Here is a 26,670-nt window from a genome sequence, read left to right on the forward strand (position 1 = left end):
AAACAGGCAAATAAGCTTTTCTACCTGCATCCCCCTTCCCCACATACCACTTAGTCTACTTAGTAACTGGAACATATTTCCTTGAGGTTTGTTTGCCTAATCAGGAGACCAGACTTCATGAAGGAGAGAAGGACTGAAACAAAAACAAAAGCAAAACAAAACTAATTCAGAGACGGAAGAGCTCCTATACAAAATTAACCTTACCAACTTGGTCCTGGAAAGAATTCAGCACTGATGATCTCACAAGGCCTGCATGTTTTTGATTGTCCCTTCAGCAGAGGATTACTTCTGCCTTGGTTTGGGTTTGAATCCTCAATCTAATACTTAATTGTTGACCTTGAGCAAGTTACTTAATCTTTCTAAGCCTCAGTTTCCTCAGTTGTAAAGTGAGGACAATAATAGGACCTATCCTGTGGGATTGCAGTGAGGATTAAAGAAAATATGGAAACAATGGAATGCATAGCGCTTGGACCTGGTAGAAGCACAAACATCTATTGAATCTATATTTGGACCCACGACTGCCTAGTTCCCAAAGCAGGTTCTTCCCCCACCACAGGTGATGTTCTACAGCAGAGTAGAGTGGATTATAGCCTGATTATTGAATTAGCGGACGTGTGGTAAGGTTAAGTGATCGCTGGGATCTCAAAGCTAATGCAAAGCAGAGCAGAAACGGAATGAAGGGTTTCTAACTGCTAGTTCAGAGTCCTTTTCCCTACAGCATCATGCCATGAAGACAGTATCTTTAATGCCTAATGATTTGTTGTCTTTTCAACTACACTGCAAGCTTCTTGGGGATTTCAGCTGTTAAGTCCATGGTGCCATCTGATTATAGAGTTAGAAACTCGAAACTTAATGCAATAAAGATGACTTTGGCATAATGATTCAGGTATATGTGTTGAATCATCCAGTGTAGCTATTAGCAATTAAATGCAGTTTACTAGAATAAATGTGTACATATTGAGCTTGGTCCAAAAAAGAGTGATCTGAATTTCAGATGGACAATTTTGCACATATGGGTCATAAAACAAATAGTAAATGTGAAGTTAAATATATGCTGACCATAGTACTCGGCAGTTTTACTCTTAGGTATTCAAGGGAAATAAAAATGTCTACACAAAGACTGAAGAATCTCAGAAGTATTTAAAGTGGTAAAAGCAATGAACGAAATAGTCATTAGAAATGGTACAGAGAAATAAGTATGAATAAAAATAAGGAAAAAGTGTGGTTTGACCAGGTGTTTGTTAATCTTTATAATACTCTAAAAATAGGGATAGAAACCAGATTTTGAGAATTTTTCTGTTCTTTGGAGTGAAATATAAACATCTTAAAAGGGTCTCAACATCACTGATCATCATGGAGATGCAAATTAAAATCTCAGTGAAATGCCACTTCACAGCCTCTCGCGTGGCTATAAGGCAGACAGTGCTAAGTGATGTGGGAGTGTAAACTGTATACACATTTTTGAAAATTGTTTCCTAAAAAGGTAGATAGATATACACTTAATTGTATGACCCAATAGTTCTCTTAGGTATCTATACTTGTATAGATATATAGAGATAAAAATAAATGTCTGCACTAAGACTTGTTCTTGAATGTCATAGCAGCATTATTCATAACAGCCCTAAACTGGAAACAGTCTAAATGCCTGCCAACCAGGCATAACAAAATACTATTCTGCAGGAATAAAAGGAACAGAGAACTGTGATAACATGCTACAACATGCATGAACCTCAAAAACATGCCTAAGTGAAAGACACCAGATGCAAAAGACCACATGTTGTATGATTTCATTTTTATGAAATATCCACAAAAGCAGTAGGACAGAAGCAGATCAGTGGTTGCCTGGGGCAGGGAGGGACCTGGGACTGACTGCAGTCAGGTGTGAAGGGACCTTTTAGAATAATGGAAATGTTCTTAAAGTATTTTTTGTGGGGAGGAGTGCACAACTCTATACACTTACCAAAAGTCATTGAATTGTTCACTTAGAATGGATGATCTTACGGTATATAAATTATGTTAATGAAACTGTTAAAACTACATAAATATATATTTAGAATATATTAGGTTATTTATACCTTTTTAAAAGACATCAGAATTGGTAACTCAAGAAAATGCCGAGGTTTAACTGAACTCTCCCTCTTCTGATTTATTTAGCACTTAACTCCTCTTCCCAGTCTTCCTTCAGCAGCCGATTGGTAGCTGGTTTTTTCCTTCAGTTAACCAGTTGGCTAGTTCAGACTAGAATGAAGAAACTGGGGTGACTCTGCAGATGCGTGTGGTTTAAGGAGTCCTTTTTGTCTAAATCAGGGGTTTCTGGCTTTTGCTGCTCCAGGCATTTTTTGGTTCCTCAAAATATCTATCTCTACATCTTTGCAAAACATTGCCACTTTTTTCTAGTGACCTGAACTTAGTCCTTAATCCTTTTCCCTCTTTCTGTATCTTCACTGTTCTTTCCGGAAATGGCCAAGGCTTTTATTGATTTATTTTACCTTCTCTGTTATTCTTCCGCCGATTAAAATCAGTATTTACAAACATGGGAATAATGGAAACATGGTTTATTTGGGGTGACCTAAAGCTTTTCTTTTGGGAAATTTTATAAGGTGACTGAACACAGTTCCTGCTTACACACAAAAAAAAAACAACAACAAAAAAAACAGAAGAAGAAGGCTGCCATAATTGTGCAATGAGGAATAGCTGTCTTTTTTTCCTTCATATGTTAGTTTTTACTTTTAGTAGAAAAATGGTAAAATGTTTGGGTCTGTGACATATAGCAGATAAATCCCAGTTAGTTTTTGGGAGATGAGGTTAATAATGTAATTGAAATTGATTAAAATACAAATTCAAATTTGATTTGGAGGCTTACAGTGAAAATATTTTGTTTTTGTAAAGCTTTCTAAGTAATTTCCAAATAGCTTGTTTCTCATTGCTTTGGTCTCTGACACATTTAGCATTATTTTAATATTTTATGATTTTTCTTAGCACATTCCCTTTGGTGGTACCATGGGTTATGAAGTTTCTTTTAATGAACAAGAGGAAAGTATTGTGATTCGTTAGTGGTGTTCATCATGAGCTTGAAATGGGAAGGTGGCTGTCAGAGGGCCTTGTCTTTGCCCCAGCAGCTTAAATGTAGGCCGTGGATCAGGCAGACAATAATTTGAATTTTAATTCCACCTCCACTAGCTGTGTTTATTTCTGAATGCTAAGTGACTCAAGTGTAAAATGAGGATATCTCATAGGGTTACTGTGTTAAGTATGATTAATATAAAGTACTTAATGTAGTGCTTGGTGCTTAGTCATTATTCCATAAAAAAAATTCTATGCTAAGCTTGTAACTATATGATTCCAAGTTAGAATGGTCCAGACTGAATGAGTTATAGCCCCAACTTTCTATTGGTGTGAGTGAGATGTTGGAAACTCCTTGTGAGGAATTGACTAGCGGATCAGCTGCATCTTGGCTTGTTTTTCAGCTCTGTTAGATTGGGGCCAGAGTAGCCTTTATTCTAGGGCGAGTTCAGCCCTGCTTTTAAATTGTGGCCTTTCTGGGCTCTATACCAAAAAGCCCCCTTGTGTTCAGGGAACTCTGTCCACTGTGACTGGTTGTTCCTCGTGTCTCTGAGCCCTGCGTGAGCTCTGGACACTCTTCAGTGTACAACTACTTCTCCAGTAGTAGGTCTTCCCTGGACAGTTTTTATGGCCTCTTGGAGTGTCCCCTTCTGCATGTCCAGTTTAGCATTCAGTCAAAGACAAGGGGACTCCATGCAGATTCCTGGATTGCTTCCTCTGGATTGCTTCCTTCTCTCTGGCCAGCAATGTCATCTTCAGCAGTGTCATCTTCTCAGATCTCCAGTCTCCATCATCTCAGTTCAGGCCCCCTTCTTCTGTCTTGGATTTCCTCTTGCTGCAACAGGTGTCTTTAGTAGGAAGCCTGGGCAGTTGTAGGGCCCACCCCACTTGTGTTCCTTCTCTCTGAGATACACTCCCACACTGCCTGTTATCCATTGTCTGAAAACATTGGCTACGTATCTTTTGTCAAGGATTTTTTGTTTACGGCATGAGAGCTAGAACCAGTTTTTCCTGTCATGGCTAGAGTTTTGGACGTATTATTAACTGTTGACTATTGAGGAGACATTTTTTGCTGATCCTCTAGCAAACAGTAATCGGAAGTCATTGTGCTCTTAGATACGTAAAGCAAATGGTGCTTTTGTGCAAATTAGGAGAAGGTGGCCCCTCTGGCCAGACCAGTTAGAAACAGGCATCCCTCTGAACTGCTGCAGCCTTGTGAAAAGCAAATGGCACCTTTGTCTTTGAGCCCCTTCATTTGCTTGGGCCCCTTTAGTGCTCGGCCGCCGTTGTGGCAGGGGCTGTGCCTCCCCCCACCCCCACCCCCACCCCGGTGCCTCTGGGCCAGGTGCATATGTGAAGTACGCAGACATACAGCTGGTCTACCCTGGCCTGGTAGTCTGACCACCTGCTACAGCTCTTCCTCCAGCGGCATTTAGTATGTATGTAAATTGCTGGAGGGCAAACAAAAATTAATACTTTTATTCTGAAATATTTGTACTCTACTTATACCTCATATGTTGATGAAAACTTTCCAAAAGACTCTTCTTCTATATTCCCCGTTCGAAAGAGGGGTTAAATAAATTTGGCAAGAAATTAAAGGGAAAGGACAAAGGAAAAGGCCATTCACGTTATTTTATTTTGAATCACCATGGTAAGAAACGATCTCAGGAATTCATTTTAATAAGTATCTTACGACCAAATATTTCCTTTTCAGTTCTCAATAATTTGAAAGAAATATTAACCTGCCACACATTTTTTGTTTCCATCAAACTAAACAAAATGGAGGCCTATGCATTTCGGGCCGGGCAGTGGTGTTTTCTGGAAGTCATTATTTTGAGCAGTGAGGCTAGAAGAAAGTCGTGTTGTGTGTGTTCGGGTGTGACCTCACCTGAAAGGTCCAGAACAAACTTCTGTGCTGTGTCCCCTACGAGAAACACTTAAGTACATAGCCCTCTGTGTATGAGGGGGGGATGGTTGGCTTGACAGGAGTGGCTTTGTGCCCTGGAAAGGTACCTGGAATTCAAGTTTTCCTGGCAGTTTAAAGAAAAAAAAGTATAATGAATGATAACTCTGTGAACTTTTATTTTTAGGTTCCATCCCCTTGAGGATGGGGGGAAAAGCCCTCTTTTAAAAAATTGAGATATAATTGACATATAACATTATATTAATTTCAGGTGTACAACACAATGATTTGATATTTGTATATATTGCAAAATAAGACCACAGTAAGTCTAGTTAAAACTACATCACCATACATAGTTACAGATTTCTTTTTCTTGTGGTGAGAACTTTTAAGATCTGCTCTTTTAGCAACTTTCAAATATATAATACCTGTCTTAATTACACTTCTCTTTCATTCCTTGACCCACTGTAGTTCACTGCTTACTGATCCCACTGCTTCCTAGCTCTCACAGGGTGGATGAGTGATGCTTTAAGTGCTAACCTTGGGTTCTTTTCAGCCCTACCAGCTAGTTCCCAGAGTGGACATGTGGCTCGCCATCTAGACAGATACCTGCCCAAAGTTTGTGCCACGTCCTGATGATTAGAAGTGAGGGAACAGAAGCAGCATAAGGTATCTTACAAGTTATATCCTGCTTGGGATCATCTAGTGTTGCAGTCTGGCCATTGTCCACTTGTATATTCAGTCTCTCAAGACCAACACTGGGTAGGACATGAAGCTCCATAGCTCTTAGGGAAATTCTCTGCAGCACCGTTTTCTTAAACCTTCCTGGATCTGTAGACTCTTGAGAATCTGAAAGCTATAGCTCCTCTGCCAGGGGGAAAAAAATTTAGGAATTCATAGACCCACTGAGGCTCACCTGTGGACCAAAGATCTCACTTATTTATATGCACCTGTAGCAATCTCATCATTTTGTTACTGTAATACAATATTTTAAAAAAGTAATACAGTATTTTGTTCATGAGAATTTTTGACTACTGTATTCTTCCCTGTACCTTAGGGGTCGTTGTTATTAAGTATATATATATAGGTGTGTTTAAACAGCAGCATTTTTAAACAGTTTCAGGGGAGATGATACCTTGGATGAATCAGTATTTGATGGTACTGAGAAATGAGATCATTAAACATCAAAAAAGGTTGAACTTTTATCATTTCAACTGATTTTTACATAGAGTTTTCTGAAATATATCTTATTTCCCTTACCCCCCCCCTCCACGGGAGTCAGTGGAAGAGAATGGCTTAGAGTCTCTTTGATAAATTGCAAATACAAGATATTCTAATGGGTTAAATACCTGGCTTTGCTAGATTGTCAGCTCCTCGATGGTGAGGACCTTGATGCCCTTATTCTGCAATTTCATGGTAAATGTTGAAATGAAAACTTGCCCAGGGCTCATTGCCCCTACGGTAAATGGCCCTAGGATACTGTGCTTTTCTGAGTTGATGTTTCTTTTCATTTCTTCAAACAACAACTGTTGGCTTCTAGTAAGCCATCACCTCAAACTACCCCCCAAACTATAAAATCATTGGAAGCAGATGAGCCGAACTCTTCTGGTCTGTAACGTAACATTCCAGTTACAATATTGAGTCTCTAGGCCTTGTCTCAAGAGAAGCGTGGTTTCTGCTCTGTTCTATTTCTGGAAGCATTTTTTGCTTTTGAGTCAAATGTATTCTGAATAGTTAATAGATGGAATTCTAACCTGATTAAAAAAGTGTATTACTATATATATCTAACAGTAAAAGATTTTTTGGCTGAGTGTCGGGAGTCAGAGAGACCCTGAGGATAGTGTAAATCAGGAGGTAACTCAACAGCTGAACAATTTAGACAGCTCATCACCTCACAGAAGATTCCAGCAGGCCCTGCGGAGAACGCCCCCGTCATCCACCGGGGAAGGGAAGGAGGGTCAGACTGCCGTGTGCTCGCGGTCAGGGAGGAGCAGTGCACTTATAATACTTTTTAGAAAAGAAGACGTGAGGGACTTAGAGTCCTGAAAAGGGACTTCGAAGGTAACTTGTTTTTTAATCACTAGTCTGAAAAGTGGAAGAGGTACACAGGTGACTGAAAGTACAGAAGTCACCAGGCTGCAGGGCATGACACGGTCAAATATGTGTGAAGCCGAGGTATCAGGGGAGGAGTTGTAGGATGGTGGGGCTGGAGAGGTGGAAAGAGGTGATATCGTGAAGATCTTTCTTGCCTACAGAGTTGGACTTTTATCTTGTAGGGAGTGAGGGTTTTAGGCAGGATTATGACCTGCTCAGTTCTGTGGTTTAGATACATCCTGGATGAGTGAAGAGTTGTGGAGAAGAGACGGGAGGCAGTGAGAGCAGGTAGTACCACGTCGCAGGTAGACCGGGAGGGAGGTGGGGAGAGGGGCCTCGGTGTGGCTGTGGTGGTCCACGTGGCCCACCCCGTTACTTCCCGTGGGCCTCTGTGCAGACGCTGTTCCTGAAGCTTCTGACCACCCGATCCTAGCTGCACTCTGTACTCCCCTCCCCCAATTTTTTTTTCTCCATAGCACTTATTATATTATGCTTTCATTCATTCATTTATTCTATTGTAATAGAATTTAAGGTCTTAGAGGGCTAGTATTTTTGTCTGATTTATTCAGTGCAATTTCTGTAGTACCGAGATTAGCATCTGACTTATAGTAGGTACTCAGTAAATATTGCTGAATGAAAGAGTGAATGTGAGAAGGAAGGAGGGGATAGGTTGAGAGACATTTCAAAGATGAAAACCATGTCTCAGGAAAGGGATAAAAACAGCAATCTTCAGTTAGTTAACTAAGCAGTTTATACCCTTGTAAGTAATGAAGTATTTAGCTGGGGAATGTGTGGAAATTCAGTTGCCACTTAAGGAAGATAAGGTAATCTTCCCTAAGCAATGAGTTTGGGAAGTAATTATGGTATTGAGTTAGAAATTTTAGTTTTTCTGAACCTGCTAGCTGACTGCAGCCCCAAGTTAACATTGCATCATGAATCAAAATCATAGTAATGACGGGATCTAACATCCTTGAGCGTGCGGGAATGGGTGTGTGCTTGCCGTTTCCCTGTGAAGCCCCTCGGCTTTCCAGTTTAAGTCTGAATTGTAGACCTGCCACTGCTCATAGTGACGGCAGGGGCGTTAGCTTTAATTCTATCTCACAGATACTAATTCTAATGACTTTACTGCTCCAGGTGACATTTGAGTTTAGGATTCCTTTTCAGGATTTGATAGCCAGGGTCAGGTTTGGGCTAGTGAAGGGGGTCATATTGTTCACTACGTGGGGAGAATCTGTAGATCTGGAGTGTAGTCCTGATGTGGTGGTGGTGGCGCTCTAGGTTAGGTTTTGAGGATTACATTTGGACATCTTCTCTCTATTGGTGTGGATTTGTGAGTTTGTTTTCTTTGAGTATGAAGAGAACCAACGCTGTTCTGCTTTCTTTCTTGATAGTAGGAATTTAAACCTTGGCTGCCTGCCTGCCTGCCTGCCTGCCTGCAGATCCTTGTAGAAGACAACAGTTGTTCAGATCTAGCTGGTGTCTGTGTGGGAACGTAGGCCTTGTGTTTCCAGACCTTCTGAATTTTCAAGAGAATTCTAATGTGAAATCTGCTTTTCTGCTTTTGGACTGTACCGTGAGGATTAAACAGTACAGCTGTGGGCTATGTTGGGTCTGTGAACCTTGAGTGTATGACCTCTGGTTTGGACACTGAAGTGTGGGTCTGGTTCTAGAAAGGGTGAGGGGACTGGAGAGTTAGTTAATTTCATACTCGGTGAAAAATTTTTCCAGACAAATCTAATCACTAATCCCTTAAGAAAATGGGAGAAATATGTTCATGAAATTTAAAAACCAGAGATAAGCACAAATACTGAGAGAAGTAAAAATTGAAAGGGTTTTCTTTGCTTGGAATCTAAGAGTATTTCAATAATCTTATCTTTGTATATTACCTTGAGGCTATTTTAACATGTAATTTAAAGTGAATGTGTTATTACTGTTAACATAGCTTGTGAAATACATTTTACAAACAAACCCCACAAATGAATGAATATTGATTTAATTCTTTGGCCAGATTTAAACTTCCATTTAGTGAAAATGGACAGTGAATTAAAACTTACTCTGCTTGTGTATTTGACAGATAAGAAGCAGCAGGTTGACTGCAAATGACTGAGTTAATAGTACATGGTTTGAATGATGCTCTCTCAACATACAGCAATCGGAAATTATGAAATTTACAAACCAGGGTTTTCACATTTCTAAAGTTTTGTGATTGTGAAATATGCCTGTTGTAGTTCAGTGACTGTATCCTTTGTACATCTCTCTATTTTCAACCAATTGGAGTTTGCGTAGGTGGAAGAGAGAATTGTCACACTGCCTTTTCTCTTGATTTAAAGAAGTTTCTCCACAAACCATATATTAGCGATAGTGACCTGAATGTTCTTCCACTTTTTTCAGGCCCCCTCTTCCCTACCTTCTGGGATACCCAGTGCCACTCATTTCTGATCTTTTCTTGCCTTCTGTGGATGCATTTTCTGTCTTCATGTAGTATATTTCATTTATAATTATCTCCTAGTTTCACTGAAGATGGAATTTGTATTTGTTTCTCATTTGCTTTATTGTTTTGGGGATAATCTTAGAGAGCAGAGGTAGTGGTGGAAATGTTTTTATTCTATCAGGAATACTGTGATTGAGATCAATGTAAGAGACCTTACTTATATTTTTTAATCGAAGAACAGCTGATTTACATTGTTGTGTTAGTTTCTGTATCCAGCATACTGAGCCACTTATACATGGATATATTCTTTTTCATACTCTTTTTCATTATAGGTTATTACAAGATATTGAATGTTATACAGTAGGACCTTGTTGTTTATCTAATAAGTGCCTAATTTAGACTGAATAGTTATAAAAGATACATATAGAGAAATTAAATTGAGAATGACAGATGAATAGGAGGTAACCTCAAGATTTCAAGGCAGGAAAAAAATCATGTATGAAAGCTCCGAGACTGGAAACTGTGGACACTGGGCCAGTTAGAATGAGGCCAGCGAGGGCGCAAGGCAGACGGGGCAAGATGTGGTTGAGATCGAGGGAGGGACCAGGCCACCTAGAGAGCTTAGGGAACACTTGCTGAAGAAGCAAAATCCTCGTGTTGGATGCTGATAAATGCTGAACGACACACTCTGTCCTTCAGAAGCTTATAGTCTAGCTGAAGAGATGACCCATATATACTTAAAAAGTTTGTACCACGTGACAATGATAGGTAATACGTGAGCCATAGAGAGAGTTTTGACTTATAGGAATTGAGGGAGGGAAAACTCACTTTTGGCTAGGGCTCTTGTGGAAGGATTCTTGAGGGAGACAGAATTTGATCAGAGATTTTCCCACATAAATAGGGCCTGAACAAGTAGAGTTGTTAAAGGGAGTGGTGCTATCTGAGTGTGGGCGTGTGGAATGCGGGAAGTACGCGGGCCTGCTGCAGGGGGGGACTCTTCCAAGGCTGTGACGTGGGAGGTGACCCTGGAAATGTGTTACCTCTGAGGTACCAGCCATCTGCAAGTGTCCCTGATAGAAATATTGAAATAGAACTTGTTGAACGCTTAATGTCTGCTTTCCCATTGTAAACAATGTTGTGCAAGTGTTGTAAATAAGAGGTATACAAGTAATCCAGTGTAACTGCTCTTTGCTTCCTCAGCACCCTCATCGGATGCTTTTCTGTTCTCTCTTCAGGTAATACCCCTAACGGGGGCTGGTTGTGTCTTAACACAGCGCTAGTTATTCTTACGTGAAAGAGAGAACCCTTTTAACTTTGTTCAGTAGATCCTACCGAGGATGGCATCCTGGCTTTTTAGTCTTCCCTGGTCCAGGCTGCGTATTTCTAGTTGTTCGATTTATTCTTTCAGTGGAGCGTTTTTAAACCTCTCTACATCCGGAATGCTGTTCTCCAGAATTCTCTATCAATGATGCTTTTAAAGTTCAGTCTTCACAATTGAATGGAGTATTCCAATGTTCAGGAAACAGTGATGGGGCTTTTAGTGATATTTGTACTTCTTAAAGTTGGCTAGATAAGCAAAGATTGATAAACTTCCTTTGTGAGTCTGATCAGTGTCTGAATTTTCAGTCCGATCAGCTTTATTCCTTCTGTGGAAAAGCACATTGGGGGAGGGGTGACAGAGAAAAAATAACGATCATCACACAGAATGTTGTTTGGTTGCTGGTGCTGCCAGCTTAGGTCTGGAAAAGAAACAGTATCATGACATAGTATGGCCGTGTGAGAATAAAATCTTTGTGATGTAGCCTGTCCATTAGAGAGCGGGTTTCGGTGGGATCTTGGTAAAACAGATTTCAGATATTTCTTATTGTGAAAGTTTCAGAAACTTAAATCTTTAAAATTAAAAGAAGTGGTGAGATTTGGATATAATGTTTGATTTTGGTAGTTTACAGCAGTAATTGACTTATAACTCATCATTCTGACATGGCTTTGGTTTTCACATACTTTTGGTGTATTTTTGGAACCATTATCGATTTTGTTTTTGTCATAGAAGTAGTAATAATAATTTTCGATTTATATAAAATCATCACTAAATTTCTTTTTCATATTGTGGCATTCTAAAGATTGGGACTATAATTTGACTTAATTTTATGGTGTAATTTATTATTTAAATGAAGAGTGAGCACAAGCCCCTAAACCAGGTCAGTAAGAAGAAGGAAGTGACCAGCTTCTTTGTAGATAACAGTTCTATCCAAAATATGCAGCCAGATCATTTGTTGTTTCTCGAGCCGCCCTCTCCCTAAGAAGCACATCTGCCTGAACCTTTAACATCTCAGTAACTAGATAATCACCATTTGGGCAACAGTAATAGTTGTGGGCAAGACTCATCAATGGATGCTGAAATCTGTGGGTGAAAGTATGTTGAGACATGGTATTTACATGGTCTTGAAGTCTCCCATGGCCTTACAGAGGGAAAACTAGTAATGTACAGTGGAGGGACCTGGGAGCTACAGCTGTAACCAGGTGATGGGAGTTACCATCGTCAGTAGTGAGTCTGGGGCATCTCCTCCTGTGCCTTCTGGTACTGATGCACTTAGAAGGGCACAACATTGCTTCTGTGGTGCTGCCAAAATGCATAACCTGAATTTAGTCATGAGGAGGCAGTAGACAAACCCAGACTGAGGGACATTCTACAGACTAGCTGGCCAGTAAGTACTCTTCAGGTGTCAAGGTCATGAGAGACAAACCATCCTCAATTGGAGGAGGCAAGACACCTGCATGCAGTGTGTGATCCTGGACCAAAAAAAGGACATCAGCAGGGCGGTTGGCACGAATTTAAGGTTGGCTCTAAGGTATTTATAAATCTTGTGTTAGATGGTTGATTTCCTGGTTTTGATCATTGTAACTATGGTTATAGTAAGATGTTAACATTTAGGGAAACTGGGTAAAGGGTACAAAGGAATTCTTCGTACTGTTTTGGGAACTTTTTGTAAGTCTGAAAGTTCAAATTGAAGTTAAGGAACAGTAACAACAAACTCATAAACTCAGACTCTCCCGCTTCTACTTTATGACATCTCTTTTGACTGGTCCAGGAGCTGGTTTTCTTTGCTTCCTGAATCCCCACTGTGATCTAGGTAGCTGAGGTTTCTAAAGAAGGGATTTTGGACTAGTGAGACACTGTGGAGTTGGATTGCAACTACATGTTGAAAGGCTTTGTTTAATTAATTAATTTACTTACTTATTTTTGTACAGAGCTGTAATTACATCTTCGGGTTTCCAGTAACTCTGTAGGTTATTTGAGCTTTATTGTTGTAGCCACCAGGATCCCTAGCTGGAAACTTAGCTCTGTAATTAATTTACTGGTTTGTTTCTTCTGTTTTTATTATCATGTTCTGGATTCAAGTTAGCCCCATGGATTCTTCTGCTATGTATCATATGTTACTGAATTTTACATTTGTTGGTTGTCTTCTAGGAAGGAAGAGCTGATTTTTATATAAAAATATTTTACTTAAAATTGAATATCATGCTAAATATCTGATTTTTCTCTCAGAAAAGACAGTCTGGAGTTTTTATAAATATAATAAATAAGTAAACTTACTCTGGCATAAGCGCCAAGTGGTAACCTTTTATTGGGTAATAATTAGAATGGAGGAAATTAATACATTGGGAAATGTTTCTGTTACCAGGAGCAGTTGTTAATGTATGACTCATAGATTCTTCAGTCTAGGGGAAACTTGACGAGGCTGTTTTGACCAGTGTGGGAGGGGAAGAAAACACAGACTTGGGAGTCAGAAGACCTACTTTTGCATCCCAGATCCATCACTGATTATTATTGTGTCTTGAACAACCTAGGTTGTTTAACTCTTCTGAGCCTTAAGTTTCTCATCTGTGAAACTGGAATAGTAATAGCATCTTTTAGAGTTATTGTGAGAATTAAATGAAGTAGCATGCAAGGTACCTGGCCTTGCATGGGCATTTCATGTATGCTGGCTCTGTGCTTAGCCTCCAGCTCGGTTTATAACCAAACCTTCTGCAATTGATGAGAATCTGTTTTGCTTGTAAAGACCTACAAAAAGGTGATACCATGTGTCAGTCACCTCCACTGGTATTTTCCAAGTCTTTTTGTTGGGAAGTTTCCCCATATCTCTTATTCCAGAGAAATTACTTTCTTTTGTATGTTAGCCACACTGGCTGTTACTCCAAAATGTGTAGAGCGAGTGCCACTCATTTGCTGCTTTCCTTGGCGTTTGACTGCTCTTATCTGAAATCATTTGATACAATGTTAAATTTATTAAGTTTAACTAAAACATTTAGAAGAAAATTTGGGGAGACAGAGACACAAGATGTATATAGACAATTGAAAGGAAGCGTTTCCATGTATAGTTTCCTTTGGAGTTTCAGGTTTGACTTGGCATTTTGAAAGGACCAGTTGTTCCTATGGTTGTGTAAGTGAACATCATTTTTTTTTAGGAGTTATACAGTGAAATGTTTAGGGTGAAGGGGCATGTCTTTAACTTACCCTCACATGGTGGCTGTGGCAGTGTTAACAGTTGGTGAATTTGGGTGAAGGGAGTTCTTAGTGCTTTACCCATAACTTTTCTCCAAGTTTTAAATGATCTCGGAGTTATACTGGATTGAGTTATATTCCTGTACCCTGAGGAGATGTAAGCTAGTGGCATTTTCAGAGGAGGGAGATTGGAAGCATCTGAGCCAGCATGGAGGAATAGTGAGTAATTCAGTAAGTAGTCATTCACTGGCAAAAAATTAGTTGTTCCTTTAACCTTTTTTTCTTAGAACAGAATTGATTTTTTGTAGAACGTCCTATGTAGACAGAGAGTAAGCTGTTACTTTGCCAAAGCGAGAAAACTCTTGGAAGTGAAGTCAGATGACAAAAAGCAAAGAATTTCTTTTTTTTTTTTTTTGTATTTACAAGTTATATACAAAGCCAAACAAAATGTAGAAGGCAGAAATGTTAGGAATCTAAAAATTATCCAGTGCTCAGGTAATCTTTCTTCTCCCTGAGAGATACAAGTTAGCTTTCTGTAACTAGTACTCTGTCTATTAAGAGATTTCTAAATCAAATTGCTATTTGATTTCAAAGTTAATATTTTGTACTCTTCATAAAGATTTTCACGATATTTATTATCATTTTACCCTTCAAAAAGCATCTTCTAACTCAAAAAAATTTTATACCCATGTTTTCTTTTCTTTCATGTCATCGATGACATCTTTTGGGAACCCAGAAGTCAGCCAAAGGTAAGAGATTTGGTTTCTTATGTGATGCTTGTAAAGATCTTATGTGCATATTTTTGAAGTACTGGTAATTTTCTTAAAAATAAAAATATTTTCTGTCACTTTTATAAAAAAAAAGAAATGTAATGCAAGCTGTCAGCCTATTCATAAATCCAAAGCCATTTATTGGCATAAGAGGGATTGGAGGTTTATGGAAAAGCTGTATTTGTACTTTGACCAGTTCTGGCCAGTCTCCCAGCAACTGCAACACAGATTCCTTTTGTGCTCTGCTGTTCGCCATGGATTGGCTCAAAACTGGTTGTTCCAAACTGTGGTCAGAACCGTACTAGGCAGACTTATCCATGTCACTTCTGGGATGGCTGGGGACGTGTTCCCAGGCCAGTGGAAACCTGCCCTGGCCCACAGCTTCCTCAGGGGAGTGTGCTTTCATCTTAGATTTGAGCCCAGGTTCTAAAGAACCTCTGGTGCGGTGAGCCAGTTCCCGTGTGTCCCAGGGAGTATAGGTGTGCCGGAGTGGGCACAGGGCTGTGTTTTGAATTGATCATTCTCTGGAACTTTGCAGGAAATTTAGATTTTTATCTACATTCCTGAAGGTTTGTTTTAGAATCCGCGGTTGAATTGTAATTCCATTCTCTATTATTGTTTTTAAAATATGTATAGACTTGGCTGTTGGGACTCTGAATGATTGAAAAAAATAGTTTAATAATGGCACTGACTTCTTTATATATGTAAAACTAATTTTATTAGTGTTATCTTTTCTGTGAAAAGATGCTGGGTTATTTTTGTTTTTGTGTTGTTTTGATGGAGCAGAGGCTGGAGATTGCAGTAAAGATGTGAGGGAACCTTACATGACTATTTAAAAACTATTCATGTTTTATTTAATTCAACTGTATCTTAATGTTTAGAGAAAATGTTGTGTTGACATAAGAAATAGAGGGACCAAAGCCACATTATTAACATGGTGGTTACCTCTAGGGAGAAGTATGGTGGGTGAATGGGAGACCTTTATTTTTTATTTTATGCTTCTGTGTCATTTGACTTGTTATAATGAATGTGTATTTCTTCTGTTACTTGAAAAAAGTCCTTCTTTTTAAAAAACTTTAAAAGTATTTATTTAAGGAAGAAAAGGGCTTTCTGCTTTAGGAAATCCGTGGCTGGAAGATACCTATGATAATTTACAAAACTGCTAAAATTTAAAGAGGGCCATTCAGTATTGTTAGTAAGTAAGAACGAGGTGTTCCTGGTTCCCAACTTTGTACCAGGCTGTGGCGCCTTCACGTAATTGGGGAAGAAAACGAATCCAGCCTCGTGGTGATGGGCCCCATTCTGAGGCTGGGCTCAGGTCCCAGCTCCCCCACCTGCTGGTCTCCGGGTTCTTAACTTCATTGTACCCCAGGGCCTCGCATGTAGTGTCAGCTGTCATTACGGTTACTTTAATGATGGCTTCTCTACTGGAACTGAGAACGAGTTGTTAAAGAAATCCCTAAATTTAAAAATCCCTAAACTTAGAAAAGAAAGACCGTAGCCACGGGGAGAGGAGTGCCATTTAGAGCCTGATCGCAGGTAAGCGCACACAGGTGGTGATGGGGCTGTTGAAGTAGGAGCTGAGCTTACAGGCAGAGAATCAGGATGGTTTCTGCTTCATCTTGGTGAGAACGGAACCAAATACAATGATAAGAGAGATGAGAGTTGAAAGCTGGAACAGAAGAAACTTAATTTGAGTTTCACGTTTTACTTCATCTTACCCTGCTTGAAAGAGTCTCACCGTGGCTGACAAATGTAGTTTGAAAAGCAGCCCCTACTGGAAGTTTTGATACATAGTCCATTGGGATCACCTTCCATCTTCTTCTTTTCCTCCTCTCCCTGTTGTTGAATTGCTAACCTAGTGAGCCACCACCGTTGATAGATAGATACACGTTTAGCTTTGGGGAAATGTTGAGGATTAGTAACGGAAAACACAGTGCTGAGGCTGGTGGGCAGCTTCCGGGCTCCAGGCTCCAGCCTCTTCATGGGGGTTGTCAGCCATTGGGCTTCTCATGCCCCTTTGTCCTGGCTCCCCCATCACTGCCCCATCCCAGGGGACAGATGCCTCCTGCCACAGTTTTGCACAGGGATACGGCTGTTCTGATCTTTCCTTGCTTTGAAGATGTTTCTAACCAGTCATCCTGTTGGTTGTCCCAGGGCCCCCGATGGCTCATTTAGCTGTTCTCCTGGTGCTCTTCCACACCTGCTCTTAGCTTTGCAGCCATCTCCCCCTGCAGTTCCCTGTGGTCCCCCCCCCCCCCATCAGTCTCACTGCTGCTGTCTTTCAGGCATTCGTAGTTTCTGGTCCAGGTACAAATAAGCAGTCTTGCTTTTAAAAACTTGCTCTCCTTTCCCCTCTCCTTTCTCCTTTTGGCTCTTTCCCTCCATCCCTCTGTTATTTTGAGTGAATTTCAGATGGGAGGTGGGTATAGGCATGCATACTTCATTTACCATCCTAATCTAATTTCCTTTAAAAAAAATTTAACTCTGAGGCCTCTGGTCCATATAGCCTTGTGAGTTCACATAGAAACATTCTTCTGCCAACTCGAAACTCATAGCAGGGACAGACAAAACATTTGAAAGTACTAAAATCATGTCACTGTATTGATAAACATGTCACTTCAGGGACTAGTGGCAACCTGGGGCTGCAGCAGCGCGCTTCCTGGGCCCTTGAGATCAGATACAGATTCTCAGAGGGGATTGGAAGTTCAGCTCTTGCAGACTAGGGGGGACCCTGATGTGTGGTCGAGGGCCGGAGAAGCTCACCATGTGAAAACCAATTTGGGTGAGGCTCCATCATGAAAAAAGGCTTAAAAGGGTTTTTGGCCACCACCATTGAGCTAATTTCTGTGTAAATAGGAGGGAGTAGAGACATTGGGCTTTGGAAAGACCCAGATCTGGGCTTCAGTAGCTGGGAGCGGCAGCATAGCTAGTCATGTGAAAGGTAGCCAAAGGGAGAGGGAAAAACAAGCCATCACACAAACTGGAAAATACAAACTCCCAATTCAGATGTACTTGCAAACTAACGTTATAAAAAGGCACGAGAGGAAAGCCGTCATCGGGAAGGGAGGCAACAGACTCCCAAAGTAGGAGAGTTTGAAATGCAAGCTGAAATAAATTTAAACACAATTACACCTAAAATCCACTAAATTATAGTGAAATCAAAAAATTTTAAATAGGTAAAAGGGACTTTAAAAGATTGCCAAAAAAACAAACCAAAAAACCCCACGTATTTTAGAAAGTAGTAAACTTAAAAAGGTCAAAACAAATAATTTTCATATCCCACCAAGTAGCATTAAGTACTACCAGTACTTCCAGTGTATATTCTAACTACTTTTTATGTGTTTAGATTTTTGTACAAATATGGGATCATGGTCCGACTTTTATAATTTTTACATTAATACATGAATATTTTCTTATCAGTCTAAAGCTACATTGTAAAAACCATGGTTGTGTTATAATTTATTTAAGGAATCTTTTTCAGCATGCTATAGTAATCATCTTTACATTTCATTTAAAAAAAACTTTTTCTTTGATGAGAAAACTAAGGATATAGAGAATACATAAAAACATAAAGAAAACAAAGATATCGCTCGTCTCATCATGCAGTAGTGAACCTGATATGTGTGACTGTGTGTGTACGTGTGTAATAGCCGTCTCATTGTACGTATTGTCTTGTAACCTCCCCTTTGTCACTTAACATTGTGAAGAGTTTTCCATGTGAAATAAAGATCCGTATCATCTATAGGGTGCTGACTTGTCTGTTGTGAGTCTGTACCATACAGAATTTAACCTCCATTGTAAGACAGTAAGTTGTTTTTATTTCACTATTGCGAGCAATGTTATCAATGCTATGACATAGTTAATAACATTATAAGTATACAGTACAGTAATACATACTGTATTTTTCAACAGGTGTTTGCATATGATCATTGTTTCTGGTCTATGGATGAATCTGTCAGAGAAAAGTATTCAGGTAAGAATACAGCATCCTATTAACTACTGATAATATAGAAAGGGTTTTTTTTCCCTATGAAGTATTGTAGAATTTTGTGTAATTTTAGAAACTATATAGAGAACTTCCTCTAGTCTTTGCTGTTAAAGTTTTTATATTGATTGGGAAATGGGAGATTCACAGTGCACTGTTGTTGGTATGAGATGATGAAATTGGATGAATAGGGCTCATGGTGTTATAACATCCTTAGGCCTTACATGGCACCACAGCACGCACTGGCCACTTAGACCCCTTAGTGTTTGTGATGTGGTCCTCTAGAGAGGCAGCTTGGTGTAAAGAAAGGAGAATGCTGGCCAAGGAGGAAAGGAAACTTCGAGTTTAATCCAAGCTCCGCTCCTGACTGTCTCAGCAGTCAGATGCTCCAGCACTGAGCTTCACCCTTGACTGTCTCTGAATTTGAATAAATCACTTGAGCTTTCAGTGTTCCTTTTCTCTTTTTAATGGGGAGGGAGATGCCATATTCTCTCTAAATTTGCTCTGGGATTCTATTCTCTTACCCTCCTCAGTGATGACTTACTCTCTTCTCAAGCCTCTTATCACGACAAATTGAGGACTACAGTGACAGCGTTACATTTTCTTTATTCCTAATTGCTTGTGACACTCGTTTCTAAGCAGTGTCTTAAATACTGAGTGTCATGTTGTCTTGGCTTTTATCATGAGAAACAGTAGTATTACAGCTGTTTCCAAAAGTTAAGGTTCATTTGGGCCACCTGGCCCAGTGATGACTTGAAGGATTGCTTCAGTGTCTAAAGTGTGATGATGGTGTACTAATCTGGTAAATTAACTAGGAAGTGAGGCATAATGGGCTGCTATTTATAGTGTTCAAAATATAACAAATACAACAGCAGCCAGTTCTTTCATATTATATTCAAGACTCAAAGAGGCTGAATAACTTGTCACGGTCACATTTGATTATTGAGGTATTTAATTTAGCCTGTAGAGGAGAATTTAATCTTGCTATTTATGTCCATGAGTGAAAGCTAGAAGAAATGTCCAAGTCTGTCCTCCCTCTCTTGGCCGCTATGAATTGTAGACCCTGCAATTAAACATTATTGTTGAGGAGAAGGAGAGGGGATTGATACATATGATTACTTCAAACTCTAGTACGCACTGAATAAGGCATTGGCTGAGTGGTATGTAGTTAAATTCAGGTCCACCTAGGTCCCAAGTATAAATTTCAGGTATTTATAATCATTGTTTATAAAATTAGCACTTCACTGTTTTTTTCCGTTACAGAGGATTTTTGACCAGTGTTTACTAATTCAAGTTCCTGTTATCAGGACCTTATTACTCATTTTCTGTCATGTGCTAACTGAAAATAACTTGAAAGACATAAGCCTTTGGAAGAATTCATCAAATTTAACAATCTCATTTGGAGATTAAACAAGCTGAAAAAATGTGCATTTTTGAGGGATTTGTTTGTTGTTTTAATTGTTCGTGTGTAGTTTTGGCTTAAAACATCCTTTTTCTCTGTTTCAGGTCAAGATGATGTTTTCAGGTGCCTTGGGGAGAATATCCTTCAGAATGCTTTTGACGGCTACAATGCGTGTATCTTTGCTTATGGACAGACTGGTAACTGTTACATAATATATTTTTTTTAAGCTTTAAGGATCCAAACAAAGAAAATACCGAAAAGAATATGTGTTGCTGCTACCATCTTATTAGTTATGGCTGATAGAGTGTTTTGACTTTTGTACCCCTGTGGTCAACAGAAAAGAAATCTGTTTAAAGCGGAGTAGTCACTTCTATGAGGGTATCTCGTATAGCTTGTCCAACTGAAAACTGTTCTTCACAGAAAAATACTTACGGTATTTTCAAAGGCAGTGGTTATAAGCGTGGACTCTGAGCCTGGCCGGCCCAGCTCCAGCTCTGCCCCTGCTTCTAGGCAGCTGGGAAACTGGCACCTCAGTTTCCTTACCTGTAAAACATCAATAATTAAAGACTTTCCTTAGGCTTGTCACAATAAGTTACCATGTGAAAACTTGTAGAAAAGGCCTTGCACGCTAGAAGTGCTGTGTTAGTTTTAGGTGTCACGGTAATGATCAAGTGTCAGGCGATCAAAGCAGCAGCTTGAATGATTGAAAGTATGTTTTCGAAATCACAAAAAGGAGAACGGGTTATGCTTAAGTTAGGACTATGAGTGAGTTAATTTTTTCCTTTGTATTTTCATATGTTTTTGAAATTTTCTTTAAGGAATATGTATTTGGGGTACAGCGGAGAAAATAATTTTGTATTAGGAAAAGAAGATGAGTCTGATTTGCACACTGTTGCTGGAGGCCAGTGGCAGTGAGCGGGTTTGCTCTGGGGCCCGTAGGGGTAATGCGTGTTTTCTGCACTGTGATGAGTGGTTGGGAACAGGCACGTAGTGTTTATCATGTGGATCTTCCCAGTTCAGTTTTAGAACACTACTCAGATCTCACACTTTTTCTGTCATTTTAGGGAACTTCTTTTTAAAGTATGAAGACGGTTAAAGAAGATTTTTGCTTTCTTCCTAAAGGATGTATACTTTTGACTTTTATGTGTGCAATAGGAAAGCTTCTGTACTTACTAGTGACATCATTGTATTTGAGTATATTTCTTATTGGGGGCATTTTGCTAAGTGCTAGGGTTTTATTATGAGCACTGGAAAGAGGGTTATTTATTTCAACTTCTCGGGGAGACAGTGATGATGATGGTTTCCATTTTTTAGGATCTGGAAAATCTTACACCATGATGGGCACCGCAGACCAACCTGGATTAATCCCAAGACTTTGCAGTGGGCTCTTTGAACGAACCCAGAAAGAGGAAAATGAAGAGCAGAGTTTTAAAGTAGAAGTGTCCTATATGGAAATTTATAATGAAAAAGTTAGAGACCTTCTTGATCCCAAAGGGTAAATGACTTTTGAGACTTTGATGTTATGGTTTTATGAACTAAAACAGACTTAATAAATTGGCTTACGTGAAATTTTTCACACTGAACCTTAGTAGAGAGTTATTTACCTCATTATTTTCTTTATGATTTGTATTTCATTACATAAAATGGCTTCCTACAGCCAGTGCCAGGCTTTTGGACTTGGAGCTGAGATGGGGCAGGGAAGCATGTTTGAACAGTATGTGTTTGGGTCATGTTGCCTCTTTAGATACATCCAAAGCCACAAACAAAAAAGATGTAATAACAGTTAAGGATACCAGTTACCCTGAAACCAAGTAACTTAATGAAGTAGGGTTTTTTTTGTTTTGTTTTAAACCAAGAAATTTTGATTGGAGTTCATCTGTTTGTTTGCAGGCTGTGAAGTGAGGGAGAGGCATAATCAGAAATAATGAAACCTGGACTTCAAGATAGTTAATATTAATGATGCTTAGAGAGAAAATAGTGTCCATTGTGTGGCATAGACTTTGAAAGAGAAGTGGCTCAAAAGTATTAGAAAGCCTTCAAACATGCAGATTTCACTCTGCAGTCATAACTGAAACTAAGATAACTCTGAGGAAATTTGTTCATTGCAGAGAGTTCTCTAAGTTCAGATTTTAAGGAAGTGCAACAGTGGAGAGAATGAAACAGATAATAACCACAGCCTGTGGCTTATTGATGTAAGAACGGCATTTGGAAGGTCAAAGAGCCACACAGCATAACAGAGCTGAGGGGTATAGAAAGTGCAGAGGACGACAAGGGGGCATCTAGTTATGTTTGGATGAAAAAGATGATCAAGGAAAGATGGTCTTAGAGGCAGTGAGTCATAGTGATACTCAGGCAAGAGAAAACCAAACCTGCCTCCTCCTCAATGGCGTCTTTTTTCTTTAGCAAAGATAATGATCTGCAGGGCTTTCAGAGTGAGATTGAATTGACCCTTAGTGTTTCTATACAAAACCTAACACCGCGTGATCACTGTATGTCAGGCACCATGCGGTCACAGAGGAAGACCTCAGTGTGGACAGAATGGGAGTTTTGGAAACAAATAGTTATGAATCAATGCAATAATGCTTCTAAGTTGTGAAGACGGCTTATACAGAATAGGTGAGAGCAGAGAAGGGGTGACTGTCCAGAGGAAAAGGGAGGATTCTGCAGAGGATGCTTGATGAGTTTTGTGCTGAGCAGGAGTCTGTCCACTGAGAAGTTAGGTGAGAACAATTCAGATATGGGGACAGCCTGTGCCAAAGCATGGAGGTGTTTGGAAAGTGACCCAGCTGTCCTTTGTGGAGGGCAGTATGCATGGATGTCGAGACAGGGAACAAAAGGTGGCCAGAGGTAGGAAGGTGATGGCCTTAGGTACCCACATCTTGCTGGATATTGTGCCCCTGTACTTTTTCTGGGTCTGCCTTGGATACTTTTTCTTGCACCTTTACCTCTGTGAAGAGCATCCCTTTCTTTGAGATCCCAGACCTACTCTTTCCAGAAGTTCTTAGCTGACTTCGTTCTCATGTTTCATATTCCACAGTGCTTGGGTGAGTAGCTTGAACGTTATCTACAATTTGCCGACAGTCTTTAGTAATTTCTTAGATGTTTGTCTTGTGTATAATCGAGTAATTAGTAGCATGGGCTTTGGATTCACCTGCATCTGGATCCAGATCCTCTACCTGTTACCTATTATGCAAGTTTCCTATGCTTTCTAGGCCACATTTGTACAGAGGGGATGATAATGTTACATAGTATCTCAGCGGGCTATTGTGAAGTTACACTGGGATGATACACCGGAGGTCTTAGAACATTTACTAGCACATAGTCAGTGCTCAGGAAGTGTTAGCTCTTGTTGTCTCCTCCGTCGGAGTTTCTTGAGGATTTTTGTGGTGTTTCTCAAGAGCCAAAGTGAACGGATTACAACCTCTGAAGGTGATTCCTTTTCAGTGAAAGACTATTTGAGAGAATCTAGTTACTTTACTGAAGTACTGATTGTTAATTCACTGTCTGCTATGTGTCCTAATGTAATAACGTTGCTTTACTCAAGAGATAATATACACTATCTTAAAGAAAAAAGGGAAACATGAAAGGAGAAAAATTGATAGAATATTATTCTTAAGATCAGAACTAAGTCAAATATTCTATATCTGCTTTATATACAGTTTTGTAGTAATAAGTGAAGTTTTTGGTGGTTGATCCTTAGGGTGCTATAGAATTCCAAATCATTAGAAAATAATAAGTTACATAAAATAAGACTCACTTACAACCTTGCTATCAACAAGTATTCTTTTTTATTGCAATATTTGTTTTTTTGAAGAGCTTTTTGAGATAGACTCGATCATCAGCTATTCTTAATACTTTTTTGGTTGGTGTCATTAAGTACTTGATACGCTCTAGGTTTTTGGAAGGTGCCCTTTACTGGTTTCATTAGTTCCTTGGTTGCAAGAGGTTTATTTATTTTTTAATCATGCATGAGTATTTAATTTTATTGAATCATTCTTCATGTCATTTTAATAGTTTATTGAAATGATTGCTTTTTTTTTCTCTTCAGTCTCTCATTGTGGTAAAGGGCATGAATCTTTTCAATATTTAAACAGCATAACAGCCCTGGCACAGCCCAGTTTTAGGGTTTTAAATCACTCAGATTCAATCTGTTGTCTTTATTTTTGTTTCTCTATATTTGTCTTTATTCCTGATTGAGATTGGTCTGTAGTTTTCTTTCCTGCAGTTAACATTTACTGAGTTTCTGCTCTTTGTGCCACATTCTATGATCTGACAAGTAGATTGTTTGTATTTATTTGACTCTGCATTCTTTGTGGTAGTAGACATCCCACAGTGCACCCATTTGAATGATGTGATCTTTTACCACATTATGAAGTTCTTACTAGTTGAGATTTTAAAGTTTGGTTTAAAATTCTTCTGGGATCAAGTCTGTTTGTTCCATTTATTTGAGATTTTTGTTGAATTCAGTATATATTTTTATGGAGCATAGTTGAATTCTTTTAAAAACAGGTTATTGTTTAAAAACCATTTCTTTTGATTTTAACGAACAGAAGCCGTCAAACATTAAAAGTCAGAGAGCACAGTGTGTTGGGACCCTATGTCGATGGACTTTCTAAACTGGCTGTCACAAGCTACAAGGTAACAGCATCCTTTGTGTAAACTACTAAAACTCATTATAGCAAATTTTTTTGTTGTTAAATTTGTGATTTTTTAAAAATTAAAATAAATTTATGATAGTGTCACTTAAGAAGTCACTTTACAAAGTCTTTATTATAAAGCTGTATATGGCTGCTAGATCTGTTTAATTTTGAGAGAAGGTATACATATTTGCAAGGCATATCTATTCATTTATTGTGAGACACATTTTTTCCATATTTTATGGTCTCTAAAACTGTGATACTCCTTACAATTGTACTTTAAAATGATAAAAAGCCGTGTTTTTTCTTACCTAGTATTACATAAAATAATGATGTTGCTTATGATTTTGTTAATTTAATGATAGGAGATAAAATGAGTTGAGTAGTTGGAAATTCAAAACCTGTTTCTAATTTGAGATAATCACTCACTGGCCTCTAGTTAAGAGTTCTCTTCATTTTCAAACGTCGTAGTTCTGCTTTGTGTAAGCCATTGGGCTTTCCTCATTGGGGAAGTGGAGGTGGGTGAGCTGTGACGTAATGTACGGCACACTGAAGTAGGAGTCAGAGGATGCTGGTCTGGTGACTCCTCTGTGACTCTGGATCATTAACTCCATCTCACCAAGCCTCTTTGTCCTAATTTTTTAAATGGAAATTAGCTTTATTGTTTTGACTGTCTTTTGAGGTAGAGTCATTAATTCCTTTGTTCATTAATCAAATCCTGTTATTTGGTCAATGATACTTAATTTAGTAAACATTAGTTACTTCATTTAGTAAGCATTTATTGAACACCTGTCTATGCCAGACATTGTGCTGAGTGCTGAAGAAATAAGAAATGAATGAGATGGCCTATTCTCTAAAGATGCTTACAGATGTTACAAAGATATTATAAAACAACGTAATTTTAAGTGCAGTGAGAGATGCATGTTCGGGATTCATGGTAGTTTGGAAGAAGAGTACCTAACTTAAATGGATGTGTACGTATTTGGGGAGGGTGGGATTCAGGAAGGCTTCTTGGAGGAGATCAAGTGAGATAACGCGTGTGAAAATTCTTGGAAACCTCCTTGGAATCATATACATGTTAGGTATTGTTATTTTAATAATGATTGAGAGTTTATTTATGCAACAGTGGAGGGAGATCAAGATTTTCTTGAGAGCTCAGAGGAGATTGGGAAGTATAAAAAGCCATTTTGTTAAAAAAAAAAATAAAAAGGCTCAATAGAGAGTTTATGGAAGAGACAACAGATTAAAGACCAATGGATGTTTAGATGATCATAGACCAGTGAATAAATGTAGGCTAAATAGGATAAAGCTTTTAACATTAAGTGTCAGTGTTGTTAGATTTAATGGATCTAAAATGGACTTGGAATAAATCGAGAAAATTGTGAATTTTACCTTTTTTTTTTTCCATTTTGGTGCCTACTTATACCTCTTTTTGAGATGTTTACTTTGAAGCTTTTTATTTATCGCGTTGAATTCTTCCCTTAAACACTCTTCTTTTTCATTTATATAGCAAAACGGAATCCTGTGGTTTTCAAAGTTTTTCATATATGTGTCAATTAAGATTATATTTAGCTGCATATAACAGAAAAGCATAACAGGACTTAAGTTCTTTAGAATATGAATTACCTGTTTTGTTCATTATGTATCCTCAGTATCTTAAAATGTACCTGGCTTATAGTAGGTGCTTTCAGTTTATATTAGAGTGAACAAATGGGGGGGGCTAGTATGGCGGCTCCAAAGATGCTGTCAGGACCGTCCCACTCTCCCCAGAGAGCCAGCTCTGTAGTGGTGCCTTATTCTCATAGCTGAGGATGGCCCTTAGAACCAAGATATGGTGGTCTGCCTACTCCCTTTAAGGTGAATTCCAAGGTGACTTTT

General features: G+C 39.0%; 1 protein-coding gene across 3 annotated transcripts in view; it reads left to right on the plus strand.

The window, feature by feature from the left end:
• KIF13B (kinesin family member 13B) overlaps window positions 1-26,670 on the plus strand; it is a 165,768-nt gene that overhangs the window by 39,891 nt on the left and 99,207 nt on the right. For 2 of the 3 annotated variants that reach the window (XM_032470947.1, XM_032470946.1), the window contains exons 3-7: window positions 14,732-14,744; window positions 18,681-18,741; window positions 20,260-20,352; window positions 21,470-21,650; window positions 24,706-24,793. In XM_032470947.1, coding sequence (XP_032326838.1) covers window positions 14,732-14,744; window positions 18,681-18,741; window positions 20,260-20,352; window positions 21,470-21,650; window positions 24,706-24,793 — 436 coding nt within the window. The remainder of the gene's footprint in view (window positions 1-14,731; window positions 14,745-18,680; window positions 18,742-20,259; window positions 20,353-21,469; window positions 21,651-24,705; window positions 24,794-26,670) is intronic. The other variant, XM_032470945.1, reaches the window with a different exon arrangement.

The sequence above is a fragment of the Camelus ferus genome, chromosome 31, assembly GCF_009834535.1.
Source record: "Camelus ferus isolate YT-003-E chromosome 31, BCGSAC_Cfer_1.0, whole genome shotgun sequence".
Classification (NCBI taxonomy): domain Eukaryota; kingdom Metazoa; phylum Chordata; class Mammalia; order Artiodactyla; family Camelidae; genus Camelus; species Camelus ferus.